We start from the raw sequence: 16004 nt of genomic DNA on the forward strand, positions 1-16004 counted from the left end.
TTATCCTGGAGTCGTCCAAAGGTTCTCCTACCACGAACTGTTCAGAAGAGATTCCCGCCATGGCCTCCACTGAAGCCTATGGGGAATCTTTCTGGGGCTCTGGGAAAACTGTTTCTAAAGATAGAGGCACCAAATTTGCATCATAACTGCTGGTTCTCCTTAGAAGATTCTCCTTAGAAGAACTTCTGTGTTTGGTAAAGAGTGGCTCATGGGACCAATTTTATTAGCCCCCATTTTCCCCTTCATTTAAGGGCCAATGAAATTAGGCAACATGAACCAATATTTACTAAGCTCTAGGATTCTAGTAAGGAGAGTCATCACTTTAAAAAACAAAGATGCCCTGCAAAGATACCCTGTAGGATTTAGTGGGAGCTACGGGGAATCCCAAAAAGTTCAAAAAGAGGAATTTCTGTGGCTTTTACAGATGTTTTTTAATTTAAAGGAGCCATTTTTTCCAGCTGAAAAAATGCTGAAAAGATATTTTTCAGCTTTATCGGTTTGGTAAAGCTGGATGCATACCCCTTGTCCAGCTCATCCCCTTAATTACTCAAATTCTGAAAGCAGCTTTTAAAAAAACAAAAGTAGGGAGAATTGCTGATGTGTGCATAGAACTCATTGCATGCTTCTTTGGGATTACCGGAGATCAAGTCCCCAGAATAATAGAAACAAAACTGTATCTTTAAGAAAAGAATGCTCACTGAGCTCTCAGTTGCCCTTTTGGAAATTGCTAGGCAATCATAACAATATTGCCTAGCCTCCCAAGCATTAATTTCTACAAAGAAAAGCCTGGGAGGTGGACTCTTGGAGGTCAAAACAGCCTTGGAAAAGGTCTTCTCCCTTGCCATGTCCCCAAAGAGGGAATAATTTTATGGGACCTCATTGAAAAGATATTTTTAAAAGGGGTTAAACAGATTCATGGAGGATAGGTTCATAAAAGGCTATTAGTCATGGTGAGTTAAGAAAACTTTTCATTACATAGAAAAGAGGTTATTAAAAAGAATTTAAGACATTAAAGAATGCAGTGATGTATTTTTGAATTTGTCATTGTGTCATAAGAAATTGTCCACAGGCCATATAGTCCTATCCATTAGGATTCTTTGACAACACTTTTTTTAAAAATCAGAATTTGCAAGTTGTAATGATTTGCATAGAACTTTCCTCACAGCTTTATGCAAGCTTCTGTGTTGTGTTTTTTTGTAAATCACATTATTATGCTGTGATAACAATAAAATTACTGTCTTAACTGATAAGATCCATCACCAGCTTAAGCACATACATTTTAATCTTTGTTTATAAAATATTGTAATACTTGTTAACAAAGATGTTGAAAAACATTCAGGTTAATTTTACCAAATCTTGTGTAGCAAGGTACATCAGAAGAGCAGTGGAAGAGAATGTCTTGAAGTTGAACATGACCATGGAGATATTTGGATTCCATCTTACTGGGCGGCTCACCATAGCGTACCCGTCTCCATCAAACTGAACAGTTCCCTCACTGTCTGCCACCTGTGGACTAACAGTGTAATAAACTTTCAGAATACAGCAGGATTCTCCAAAATTTGGGGATAACTTAATTGGCTATTTAGAGCTTTGTTTCATGTAGAATACTTTATGACACTAAATATTCCAGTTATTATAGGTTTTAACATAGATACTTCCTGTGAAACAAGTGAGGAATGAAGGCAGTGTCTTATTAGCAAGCTGTGTTTCTTTTTTGATGCTGTAAACTCTTTTGAAAGCAATCAGATTAATTTCAAGAAAATTAAGTAGAAATATTTCACTAAAGCAAAGAAGTGAAATCATGGTGGTTTTATTTCTTATATAAACATTGTCAGACCTGCATGGAGTCCTTGCCATGAAATTTGATCTGCACTGAAAAAGGAAAAGAGAGCAAAACTGCCCCTCCTGACATCTTTCATTAGAAGAGCTTCACTCACAGAAGAGGGAGGAGAGGACAGTTTCACCATCTTTTTATACTTCTGTTCAGAACCCCAACCCACAAGGCCATTAGTCCAAATGCATCACATGATCCAATCCATTTCCCTAGGGCTAGAAAGGAATGAATAGGGAGGGAAATAAGAAGGGAAAAACCTGCAGTTCTTTTGTCCGTGAGTCATTGAATCTTACCCAGTGGTCCCAAGTAACACTTAATGTTTATTTAATAATAAACATTTATTTAACACTTTTTATTTAATAAGCATGACAGTCTGTTACACTGTGATGATTTAAGAAAATCATGAAATATACATGTTGCAATCACTGTTTATACTTTTTAACATAAATTTTACTATATTTGAGAAAGTTATACATTCAAGTGGCAAAAACACAATAAATAATACACAGAATAACCTTACCTGACGACACATCCTTTACATTCTCCCTCGATGTCCCTGAAATTCCACAATCCTATTGGTTTGCTGTCCAAATAAGTCTCCCCCATACAGCCAGTGAAAGTAGTGATTCTCACAGCATCAGATTTCTGAAAACAAGAAACATGCTGGGGTGAATGTATTGTTGAAGGCTTTTACAGCCGAATTCAACTGGTTGTTCTGAGTTTTCTCGGCTGTGTGGCCGTGGTCTGGTAGATCTTGTTCCTAACGTTTTGCTTGCATCTGTGGCCACCATCTTCAGAAGTATATCACAGAGAAAACTGTGTATCTGTGGCCGGCAACTTCAGAGGTGTATCACTATGAGAAGGGAATGTTTAGTGGGGTATATATTGTCTATATTGCAGAGGGGAACCAATCAGTAAGTGTTTTGGCTGAAACTTGCTATGCAAAGGTGTGGTTGACTGTCCTGTATTGCGGGTGAGGTTTTATGAATGTAGATGGACTGAAAACCCCACCCACAACACAATGCAGTCAACCACACATTCGGATAGCAAGTTCTACCCAAAACACTTACTGATTGGTTCCCCACCCTGGGACATGGACAATATATATCCCACTAAATATTTCCTTCTCACTGTGTCCAGCCTATAGGCGTACAGCCTATAGGGACAGCCACACCCCTGAGCCACACCCCCAGCCTCCGTGCAGGCCAGCAGGGGCTCAGCACCCCTGAGCCACACCCTGAGTATGGGGGGGGGCGTGGAGGTGGAGGGGGGCACCTAGAGAAGGGGTTGTTTCCAGCCACCATTTTCCCCTGATACGTCTATGTGACACAGTCCTTCATGCTCAGAGTGAGTGCTTCTACTAGACTGGGGGACTACTTAGCCTTCTTTGCTGATTTGTGCTGAATTATTAGTGGGTGGTCCACAAGAATAACTTGGCTGGATCTCATCATTGAGGGTGCCCTTTTTCCTAGTGATTCTAAAATTTATCTACTTCCTCCATCATTTCAGACCTTCTTGCTCACTGGTCCCCGCACCAGTGTACATGCCATCTACTGCCAGTGTAAGGAACATTTATGCTTGTGCAGCAGTGCTTACGCCGGTGCCAGGCAGTCACATGTTTATGTGACATCCAGGTGCTGATGCAGCCATGGCGCCAGTGCTCCTCTAGTACAGAAACCTGCATTGGCACCAAGGGAGCATTCCTGGAGGTAGAGCCAACTTTTGTCAGCTTACTGAGCTTTTTTGGTCTAGGAACATTCCCTTTTGCTGGTGGAATCAAAAAGGTAAGAGCAACCCACTGGGCTGCCTAGGGTCATGTAGTGTGGTCAGGGAAGCGTTCCCTTTCCTTGCTTGCCATGGCTCTGCAATGCTCAGATGCCGCCCATTTACCCCCCCCCCTCCCCTTAGGACTGAATTATACAGCAGCTTCGTGTGTTATCATGTCACAGTTCTTCCACACCTGGATGATTTTTTTGCTACAATCATAAATGCTATCTTGGAAAATCTAAAGAAGAGCATTAACTAACATTAATTACTTACCAGTCACAGAACCCACTTGACTAAGTTAAATTAATTATGTTAGACACTTTTGGTTTTTGCTGGCAGACCAGCAGTAATAATAGATTCCAAGATTTAGACTTGGCTAAGGTCATATGGCCTACTTGAAGATCATTTGTTCCAAGAGGAGCCTGTCCTTTTCAAAAATATCCAATTTTCTTTTATGTTTCACTTCATTAATATGAGCTAGTTACAGTTCCAGATATTTAGCAATTTGAGACCCACAAGCACCTGCTACATTTCACCAAGCAATTATGAATATTAATAATATTAATGTGCAAGCATATGGAGAAGAGCAACTTGACTTTCAAAGGGAGGCATGACTTGAAAGTCTAATCATTTGGGTGATCTGTCCCAGGGTCATTGTGAATGTTTTAATTGGCAGTGTGTGAATTTAACGCTCCTTCTGAAAACTTCATCATGTGTAGGAACTATGGGTTCTATTTGAGTCAAACTGAAACAGAACATAATTTTTAAAGCAAGTTGAGAGAGAAGCAGCAGTAATTTTATAAAATATATATTCATACACAAATCCTATGCATTCATCACTTGATGTGAAAATGGCGGGTGCTATTTTAACAGTCTACTAATTGGCCATCCAGATATATGCACAGCAGGAGTTCGGATGTGTCAAGCAACAGGTGAGGTGAGGGCAAACAGGAGGACAGGCAGGTAGTCTGCATCATTCTCTCTGGAACAGAGAGTTTAATGGCATAATACAGATCAGGTTGTAACCTGGTCACCCTACATTTAAAATATCATTGGTTACAATGAACATCCAGTCTTAAATTCTTATCTGCTACATCCGCTACATTTCATCTATATAGGAACCAAAAGGAAGCGGAACAGCAAGCTTTGTTTATGTTACATATATGTATAAAGTAAGTTCCAGTACTTCCTTTGTCAAGGCTTTATTATGTAGAAATTAAGACTAGTGTATTTTCAGTAAAAAATTATTTGAGATTGCTTGAGAGTTCCTCTCACACAGCTGTTTTTAAAGCATTATTTGTGGTGCTATTTGGAAAGTACCTTGCAGATTATCCAAGCTATCTTCAAATTTATCATTGCAACTGAACTCCTTAGATTTTTGGCTTCATCTGCTTATCAGAGATTCTACATCAGAGTCTACATCAAAGTGTGAAATATGGGAGCATGAAATGTGTATTGTGACACTTTCTATACAAAGTTACAATCAATGATAAATTTGCTTGCAGATTTTCATATAACTTCACTATAAAAATAATCTGAAAGTTTAGTCTGATTTTTTCTCATCCTGTAAGGTACACTTAAATGTCATTGGTATTTGTTTTGTATTCCCATACATGTACACATCGTCTGACATACTTGGCAGCACCCATAACTCTATGGTGTGCATCAGGCACAGGCCAGGACCAAGTTCGCCAATGCTAGAGTTTCTTTTATAACACTATAGGTCATTTCCCATGAAATGGGGAATAAATCCTACTAATTACAGCATGAATGTTCTGCATGCACAAACATAGGAATGGGCTATAAATTAGTCAATGTGCCACATGATATCTTTCATAACATTTATGAGGTTTGGAAGTCTGTACATAGTATAACATAAACTGCTGCATGTAGTGTTAATTCTGTTATCCAAAATGATGGGAGTCCCTTTTAGAGTGGGGGATTAGCAAGAGCAAACTCTTGGCTTAGTAAATGGCTGGGAAAGCTTGAGATCTTGATTGCCTATGTTTACAAAAATCAGCTTTTACAAGAAATTCCATAGAAGAACAAATAAAATTTAACAATGTTATTAAGGGATAATGGGGGCACACAAGCACATAATAATCAAAGCAGCAGAACATACACAGAGTCCTAAGATATAAGTAGTATTGAGTGGATAAGTCTGGAATAGATGAGGAAATTGGGGAGTAAGGGATTTAGTTGGTTGATTTTGAAGCAGAATGGCCCAATGAACAGAGTGGCTCGTGCTTAGGTCTGGTAAAAGAACAATGCATTGTGGAACAATATCACAGGCAGAAAGGTGTCCAGAGATATTGAACAATGGCTACTGGGCAAGAGGGATTTTTTTTTAGGGAAAAAGGGCCCTCAGGATAATGCAGGGTGGACCTTCATCTCCCAGGACAAAGAGAAATCCTGCCTTTCTGGGAAAAGACAAGAGATTGACATCAACCTTAATGGTTGGGTCGTTAATCTAATGGGCTGAGGTATTAGCTTGATGGTCCAAGCTCAGGAGCACCTGAAAGGGGGAAGATAGCTGATGAAATTACAGCTATAGAACAATGATAATGCAGATGAGGTGGTCATTAGACACATTAATCAGAGGGAGAAGCATTGAGTTAATACAACATTGGTCAGGAACATTCCTTGCAGCACATTAACATGTCCTTTGTCTTTGCAGGAGTGTATGGTCCAAGGCTGGAGATGGCAACACTCTCCAAGCCGGGTCATTGTGCTCTCTTAAATTCTTCAGGAAGGATTTGAGATAGGTGATTTGCATGGCAGGTGTGGGTGAGGGCAAGTCCAGACAAGTTTTTAGTTACAGTACGTCCTTGGGGGTATACTAAGTCAATGCAGATAATGGGCTCCCAATTTTGGCACTGCACAGCTAGGCACCCCAAGGGTTCGCAGAATGGGTAGAGGCATCACTGTCTTAAAACAGAGCCACCCCACCCCCACATGGGTCAGTCTGGTAACACTTCATTCATTTCAGTGGAAAGACCATCTACCAATTTACAGAGAAACAGATTTCCATTTTCCATTAACTGGGCAGGATAACAGCCAGAGAGTTCCACATGAAAAAAATCACCAACTTAGTACAGCAGTCTATAAATGATAGATATACTGCTCAGTATCTCCAGTCAATCTGTTGGAGCAGCTTCAGGGTTTTCTGTAGGATGCAACAGCTTTCGATCCCTTTCAGTCCTGTTTCCATGCTGGGCAGGGACATAGGTATGGATTTTTATGGGGTGGTTTCGGGGGTGGGGCCCCACCCCCACTTGCCCCTGGGGGCATGGCCATGCTCCCCCAAGCCCCACCCACAGCCTCAGTGCTTATAAAAGCAGCTCTCCGAGGCCAGGGATGTGGCCATGCTTCCCTTACCTCGCCTGTCCCCCCGGCTTGGGCTCCCAGCTGGCAGTCCCTTCTGCCCTCCCCTCTGGCCAGAGGTGTTGCTAGGGAAAATGGAGCTTGGTGCAAAGTCTGAGTTTTGCACACACCCCCATGGGTGGCTGCTGTGATGCTGGAATCCACCCCCAAACAGCATCATTTTCAATGGTGTTTAAACTAGGGAGCCCAGATTTTCCTTTTAAATCCACCTTAAAGGGAGAATCTGGGGTCCCCAGTTAAAACAACATTGAAAGTGATGCTGTTTTGAGGTGGATTATCCCCCACCCTGAAACAGCATCACTTTCAATGTTTAAACTTGGGACCTCAGATTCTCCCTTTAAATCCATGCCGAAAGGGGTGGATTTAAAAGGAGAATCTGGGGAAATTTGGGATGTGCCTGCTGTCAGAGGTGCAATTGTTAAGCTAGCAGCACCAAACATTCAGGGTATCTTTAGGAGTATCTTCTGATGACACCACCCAGGTTTGGTGAAGTTTGGTTCAGGGGGTCCAAAGTTATGCACCCTCAAATGTGTACCCCCATCTCCTATTAGCTCCCATTGGAAACAATGAGGGATGGTGCACCTCCTTTGGGAGTCCATAACTTGGGACCCCCTGAACCAAACCTCACCAAACCTGGGAAGTATCTTCAAAAGAGTCTCCCAACAAATCCCTGAAATTTTGGTGCTGCTAGCCTAAAAATGCGCCCTCTGCAGGGCAAAAACTAAAAAAACCTTAAAAATACAAAAACCACAAACGGGGGCGGAGCTTCAGACATGTAATTGGGGGGTTTAAACCCAGGAACCCCCCTTACCTACATCATTGATGTTGGCCATGGGATGGAGACTGTCCTGACCGCCACCACAGATACACTCCATGTGCAGCTTGACTGGGGTGGATGGGTGCTGCTGGTATTATTAGATCTTATCACAGCATTTGATATGGTCAATCACAAACTTTTGGCCCACCGCCTGGCCGTTTCTGGGGTCTGGGGCATGGCCTTCCAATGGGTTACCTCATTCCTTCAGGACCAGAGTCAGCAAGTGAGGTTGGGGGATAGGGTTTCTGAACGGTGCCCACTTCCTTGTAGTGTGCCACAAGGGGCCCCATTATCCCCACTGTTGTTTAACATCTATATACAACCCCTTGCTCAGTTGGTGTGGACTTGTGGGCTGATCTGTCATCAATATGCTGTTGACATTCAGCTCATTCTGTTGATGGAGGGAGGGCTGGCCCCTGCCCCTGAGGCCCTGCAACATTGTTTGGAGGCGATTGCTGGATGGTTGAAGCAAAGCAGTTAAAACTGAATCCACCTAAGACGGAGGTCCTGTGGGTAAGTCATGATGGGGAGAGGGGTTTCAGCCACCTCAGGTGGCCCGTACAACCCAGACTGGGCTGCAGGTGTGGACAGCATCACTTTGGTGACATCCCATCCCCTCCAAAGGACTTTCCTGCAGTGCAAGAAGCTCCTAAAGATTTTTTTTTTAAAGGAAGAAGGAATTCCTGGAGAATCTCCCACAGAGGGTAGCAGAGATATGCCATGGAAAACATGGCATATCTCGGAGCCAACCCCTGCCAGTGCATGGGAGCTAGGTAGGCAGTGGAAGCTGACTCAGGTCAGCTTCATCCCCTGGCCTGCCTCCGGGACACCACTACCATGCTGACGCAGCTGGGGTGACACAGGAGTGCTGATGTTAAGCTGGTCACTGTGGCCAGCCATTGCAGGGGGCCACAGCAGCTGGGCACCAGTGGTTTTGCCTCTCTGCCAGGGTAAGTGGCCCATCCCGCCTCTAGAGGACTATTCGCCCCTTCCCCTTGATTGGGCTGTTAGCCTTATTTTGAGAAAAAATATATACTAATATATGGAGGGCAGAAACCACTGTAGCTCTTTTTTGTCTTTTTGGAATTTATATAGTGTTGCTTCTAGATCTCTCATTTGTTGGCTCAATGATCATTGCTTAGTTAAAAAAAGAAAGGCAAGCAAATAGGGGGAAAGCCATTACCTTTATTTTTCCAGTCAGACCTCCAACAAACAACATAGCATGTTCATCCACATCCAGAATGGTGTAACCAGGTGGTGAAATTGCACTGAAGGTGCTGGGTACAATGCTTGCTTTAGGACCTTCCAGTGCCCTTACTGAAATTGTTCCATTTCGTCCAGTCCTTGATATAAAAAGGAATTTAAGGATTAATATCCTAATTACTGAACTTATGAACTGTAATGATTCAAGGGTCTCATATATATGAAAATATTTTGTTAGTCTCTGCACTCAAGGCTTAGATACCAGGAGACATCGCTGTATCTCAGATTGATCAGCTGGTTCTTAAGCCACTTAAAGGGGGATAGCCAGGAGATGTACAGCCTATAGGGACATGGGGTCACCCATGTCCCCGGGCACATGCCTTTTGGTCATGTGGGGGGGGGCACCCAGCCACACGCCACCAAGCCTCTGTGCAGGTCGGCTTTTGCCCTCCCCAGGCCCTGCCGGCCTACATGGAGACTGGGGGGCAGGGCTCGGCCTGCTCAGGGCCTGGGGGTGGGGCTTGACACCAGGCAGCGCTGTACCCATCCTCTGAGCAGGCCGGCTTTTGTCCTCCCCAGGACCTGCCAGCCTGCACGAAGGCTGGGGGTGGGGCTCAGCATGCACAGAGACCAGGGGCAGAGCTCAGTGGCAAATGCCCCCCAAGCCCCACCCCTAGCCTCTGTGCAAGTTGGTGGGGGTGGGGCTTGGCACCACTGAGCCATGCCTCCAAGTATGGGGGGTGCAGGGGGTCCCCAGAGAAGGGGTTGTCTCTGGCACCATTCTCCCCCCTGACATGCCTCTGTTAGCCAGTAGTCAGGTTTTATCACTGGCCAGGTCTCCAGAGGGATGATTGATTGAAGATGTCCTAAATACCAGTAATCATGAGGTAAAGTTGTCAATTTCATTCTTTGCATCTGGGAAAGAATTCTCAATGGGTCAACCATAGCATTGTGTGGATGTGCCAGACTCCTACAATATTCCGTGCCTGACCCCTGCAATCTTCTGCTGCTAAAGGAAACACTTTCTTGGTACTTTTCATTAATTACAACTTTTTGGTATTTTTTTCTTTGCCAACTACCAAACAAATCTCCACTATATCTCCACTCAACAAGGGCCAGGGCTTTTACTGCCCTGGCCCCTACCCTGAATGGAGACAGGCTCCTAAGAGTAGAGCCAGGGCCCTGCAAGAACCTTCCATAGAAGTTTCCGCGGGGGGCCTGCCGAGAAACAGACCTGTTCCGCCAGGCTTTTGGCCAGCCGGGATGACCATCTGACCCTCATACCATCTTGGTCTCCCATGGGCGGGAATGGGGTTGGGATAAGTCGCCATCTGCAAGTTTTAAATTGTTTAAATTCTATGAATTTAATATTGTTATAGATTGTTTTTATATTTGTATTTATATGATGTTGATGTACACCACCCTGAGCTCTCCGGGGGAGGGCGGTTTAAAAATGGAAATAAATAAATAAATAAATAAATAAATAAATAAATAAATAAATAAATAAATAAATAAATAAATAAATTTTAAGAGGAAACACTTTTGTTCTTTTATAACATATGTAACTAAGATGTGTCAAAAGTGCATTTGAACAGAAAAAATAAAAAATTACGATTATGGATCGTATCCTTTTATTTAAAAGAAACAACACCTTCAATTAAAAACAAAAATAAACAAATAAAACAAACAAATCCTTCAGTGCATTTTTAAATCCCATGAAATTGATTGTTTCTTGCAATAGAATCCCCTGTTTTATAGAGAAGAAATATTCATCAATTCATCAAATATTCATCAATCAGTGACCTAGCCACTGTGATCCATGCAACGGTCACCTCCAGGCTAGACTATTGTAACTCGCTCTACGCGGGCCTTCCCTTGCGTCTGATTCGGAAGCTAAAACTGGTCCAAAATGCAGCTGCACGTCTGCTCACAGGCAGTGCCATCTGGGATCATATCCAGCCTGTGTTGCACCAGCTGCATTGGCTCCCAGTGGTGTTGTGAGTTCGAATCATCTTCAAATCGTGTTAGTCGTTGACCTTTACTGGGCCTTGCAGCGGCCTGGGACCCTCGTACCTTCGGGACCGCATTACCCCATATGTCCCGAGTCGACCTCTGCGCTCAGCAGAGGCCAATTTACTGGAGATCCCTGGCCCCTCAATGATGCGAAGCTGGCCTCCCGCACTCGGGCCAGGGCGCTTTACGGCTCTGGCCTGCCTGGTGGAACACTCTACCACCAGCTGTCCGGGCCCTCGCGGGACCTTTGGAAGGAGAGTTCGATAGGGCCTGCAAGACCGGAGAATTGTTCCACCCGAGACGCCGGAGAGACCAGCCGCTGAGGGTGCCCTGCTTTCATCCTCCCCCTGCTGTATAGGGTCCCTAACATCATCGGGACCCATCACTCTTCTTGGGAGGGTTGCATATGGGTTCGTGGGATACTGTTTTAGAATGAAAATTTTAAACTTTTATATATTTATGTTTATATATGCTTTTATATTGTTCACCGCCCTGAGCCCTTTGGGGATAGGGCGGTATACGAAATCAAATAATAAATAAATAAAAATAAATATAAATTTTGTCAAAAATATCTGCCCTTTAAAATTTCAGACTGGTTATCCTCACCTTAAGATGTTACATCTTTCCCTAGTGAATATTACCTAAACAGCATAAATTACTCATAAATATGTTTGTCCATCCTCTGAGCTTTTGGCCACATGGGATGATAATCTTGAGCCAATCATATCCTTTGCGCAATCTAGGTAAAATTACTGATGGCATACTCCCTCCCCTTTGATTAGGCAAGATTCAGCATGCCATGTTCATTGGACCCCCCCCCCCCCACACACACACACTGGGATGAGCAAATAGTTTACATGATGTCACTAGGTGCCAGTACAGGAAACAAGAGGCCAAACAGGATTTTCACACCTGTGGTCTTATCAAAGAATGCACGAATGTGCAAGGTCATCCTCCCTGGAGGATTTTCAACCTTTTGTTAATCACCCAATTTTGGAAATACTTACAACTCCAAGATCCGCCCCCCACCCCTTGCTCAACCACTTGTAATACAGCTATCAATATAACAAGACAATATAGCAACTATCGGAGGAGAAAAAGGATCCCGAAGGTTCCTTTGGAAAAGAAACTTAATGACTATATCCCTATCTATGTATTCTTGAGAAATAATCACATGAGGCCTGAAATGACATGAAGAGGCTAGAGGCGTACTAGGAGAAAATGGCACCCGGGGCAACACCTCCTCAAGTGCCCCTGCCAGGCTTCCCGGGACCACTGCCACCCTCCTCTGCTGGCTGAAGGAGCAGCCGGACTGGGAGCCTGCTGTGGGCTTTCCAGATGCATCTGTTGCACCAGAAAGGCTATAGTCCCCATGCACACTTATATGGAAATAAGCCCCACTGAATCACAACGATTTACTTCTGAGCAACCATATTTAGGATTGCACTGATAGTTTAAATTGATCGTTTCTTTCCCTGGGATGAGGGAATGTCCATTGGTCTAAGAAAATTAAGGCACACTGCAGTGCAGCAATACTCCTATTTTGATTATTTGTAAAGCGATTGAATCTGTGAAATTGTGCATATAAAATAATAGCAAAATTGACATAAAATTCAATTCAATTAGGATTAATATTCTTAATCAGATTTGATTTTAAATTGCTGTTATTTAAATTACTGGGTTCTGTTCTGAATTTATAACTAGAAGAATCATTAAGTACTTAGAGTACACAAACACATATAGCACAGATTGGAATTAACAATATAATTAGCTTTGCAAGTCATTAGTGCTACCATAATGTTAATTATATGAAGCATAACATTTTCTGCTCCAAGGCAATACTATTTAACACACACAAAGGAAAGATTGGAAAAATGTAATCATAAATACAGTTAAAATTGCTTTTGTATGAAGTGGGACTCAGAATTTGGGGGGAGGCAAATTACATGGGGTAAATATAGATAGTACGGAAGAATGTAGTATAGAAATCTGAAAAAAAAAACCCTGTTGTGGAATCTTCAATCTTTTTTACTTTAACATTTATTCCAACATTTGTTTTCCATCCATCCTCAAAATATGTTTATGGCTTTTTATTGGCTCTAAATTCAAAAGTTTATGAATGTTTCAGTAGGTCTGAGGAGACCTGACTTCAGATTCCAACTTAGTTTTTGAGCTCACTAGGGCCCATTGTGCATGGAACACTTATCTCGGGGCTCTTAGTTGCACAGTTGGGCTGTAGTGTGGTCTCCTCACATTTCTCTGTTTACAGATGAGGAGGCATTCATGCTTGCTGAAGTCTCAACGGGCTTCTGCTTTTTCTGGTTTTCTTGATTCCACCCATCAATTCCCTCTTAAAGGCACAGATCTCATCACACCTGGCAGTTCAAAGATAAAGGACTTTGTTAAAGTCCTTGAAAATTGCAGTTATATTGATATACCTGTGATTGCAGTTATATCGATATACCTGTGATTGCAGTTATATCGATATACCTGTGTATTGATACTGCAACACCTTTCCAAAAATAACCCCCCGAAAAGAGGCAAAGCAATTCCCTGAACCACACTCTGCAGAACCATCTATGTCATCTTGTTCTTTTGGAGAATGATGAGACAAAAATGTAAAACAGACAATGAGCATGGTTTGTGGGGTTCCTGGAAATATCTAGTTGTCTATCAACTATTTGTATGCTGGATAGATAGACATTTGGTCCAGCCAAACCGGGCTTCTATTTTTCCTGAATTGGAAGAACCACTAGAAGGGCAAAAAAACAGCTCCTGAAACCCAGAGAATACAAGCCCTTGCATCTGTTTCACACATAAAGCACACACATAAAACATTTGTCAGAGATCTCAAAGTAATATTCCAAAATTACAAAAAACAAAACAATGTTCACTATCCATTTCAGAAAAGGTATAACTGTAGGTCCTATTATATCAATTCAGTTTCTAAACAACCCTTGTTTTTGTATACCTACCTTCTAAAAGTGTGAAGGACTGGGTGGAGGCAAGAGATCATTGATCATGGTGCCACTATCATCCACAACACCATTAATTTAATCTCAAGGGTTAATGGAAATGGAAACATAGCATCTCATTTGATTTCAGAACATGGTTGTGGCAGCATGTAGCTGGAGAAAGACTCATGGAAAAATACAATACTTGCCTTGATGCTTCAATTCGGTACCAAAATCCATCCTCTATTGTCAAATCTGGATATTCAACCTGCCCAATACCAGCTCCCACATCCCATAGGAAATTCACTTTGCCATTGTGCATTTCTATGGCCAGAAAGTCAGTCTAGAATAAAACATTTTTGACAAAAATCAAGTGGAAATCAAGTGAAAAGCAGTAAGAATAGTTGAGGCAACAAACAGGGAATGAGAGAGTAAAAATAAGAGGTGAGACAGGTTCCTTATCATCTCATATTCAGAAATGTATTTAAATAATTTTATGATGAATATAGATTATGTTTGATCTTGACAATGTATTCCACTTTTGATAGTCAGTCAATGATTTCTAGCAACATACAATTTCTCCCTTCATTGGCTTACTCCCAATAGGCTGTTTTGGGTTTTTTGGGGCTGTGTGGCTGTGGTCTGGTTGTTTTTGCTCCTAATTTTTCACCTGCATCTACAGCTGGCATCTTCACAGGTATGTTACATTAAGATGTGTTTCTCTCATGACATAGTGTGAAATGATTGTATGGCAGGGTATATATTTTGTCCATCTCATGAGAGGCACATTTGCATGTGTCTTGGTGGAGTTTATTTAGAGTTACATTTTCAATCACATTCATAATTGCATTTGCATTTGGATTCATACTTGCAATTGAATTGCAACTGTATTACTATGTGTTTAGGTGCAGTTATTTGCAGTTGCCTTTGAATGACTCTGGTTTTTGGTTTTGGCATTTTTTAGTATTGGTAGCCAGGTTTTGCTGATTTTCAGACTTTCTTACTTTTTATTGAAACTGTTCCAGTGTTTGTGTATTTCAGTGGCTTCCTTTTGTAGTCTGACATAGTAGCTGTCGGAGTTATCAAGAATTTATGTGTCTTCAAATAAAATCCTATGTCCAGTCTGGTTTACAGTATGTTCAGCTACTGCTAATTCCTCTGATTAGATTATTTGGCAGTGCCTTTCGTGTTCTTTAATTCTTTTCAAAAACATTAGGAGCAAAAACTACCAGATCACTGCCACATAACGTGAAATCCCACAACAACCAGTTGATTGAATAATCTTTTACAAAATTCTAACATATAGCTTTGTGCTGATGGGACCAAGGAAATAAGAATGTTTTATTGCCAATAACTGTAAAAGGCTTTACTTGAAATCATGGCATAGGAAGATCACAAAATTGGTTGCTTGAGGTCCTATCAACTTTTCCTATGCAAACCCCATGGAATGAGCAACTGACCTGTTGCACAAATCCCATGTGCTTAAGTGATATAAACAAGACAAGATGATGCCATTTTTAACTCTAGCATGTATATTATTAATGTTGTTCAACATCTGCTGGTTGCATAATTGCAACAGCTTGAAGCAGTGGAAAAGGTGATTCTTTTGTTTGCCTTTTCTGCATGCTATAGTAATTATCCGGCTTTCCATAGTTCCCCTAGCCTTATGTTGTTGCTTTGATGACACTTTTAATATCTACAGATATTAAGTTGTCAGTGTACAAATCTGATTAACATTTTCACAAAAGGAAACAGAAATCGAGACTTACAAATCTGTTACTTCCAAGATAAAAAAGTAGATTGTCTGCAACTGTTGTCTTGACATTGAGAATGATAGTGTTATAGCTTCCTTTCTTTATCAGTGGCTTGTATGTGCGAATGCAATTGCCACCAGAAGACACAGAAACTTTAATCTTAAAAGGTAAACAGGAAAAAGAAATCAATGTATGCATTTCATTGTCACCCAGGAAATATTCAGATACCACTAACAAATGCACATGGATTACATATTTGTTCCTCCTAGTCACATGTT

General features: G+C 41.9%; 1 protein-coding gene across 1 annotated transcript in view; it reads right to left on the reverse strand.

Moving 5' to 3' along the window:
* The window catches only part of LAMA2 (laminin subunit alpha 2), a 549054-nt gene that overhangs the window by 46757 nt on the left and 486293 nt on the right, over nt 1-16004 (reverse strand). The window contains exons 45-49 of the mRNA XM_048490901.1: nt 15742-15885; nt 14182-14315; nt 8986-9145; nt 2355-2479; nt 1351-1513 (exon numbers count right to left, since the gene is read on the reverse strand). Of these exons, the coding sequence (XP_048346858.1) occupies nt 1351-1513; nt 2355-2479; nt 8986-9145; nt 14182-14315; nt 15742-15885 (726 nt within the window). The remainder of the gene's footprint in view (nt 1-1350; nt 1514-2354; nt 2480-8985; nt 9146-14181; nt 14316-15741; nt 15886-16004) is intronic.

The sequence above is a fragment of the Sphaerodactylus townsendi genome, linkage group LG01 (genome assembly GCF_021028975.2).
Source record: "Sphaerodactylus townsendi isolate TG3544 linkage group LG01, MPM_Stown_v2.3, whole genome shotgun sequence".
Classification (NCBI taxonomy): domain Eukaryota; kingdom Metazoa; phylum Chordata; class Lepidosauria; order Squamata; family Sphaerodactylidae; genus Sphaerodactylus; species Sphaerodactylus townsendi.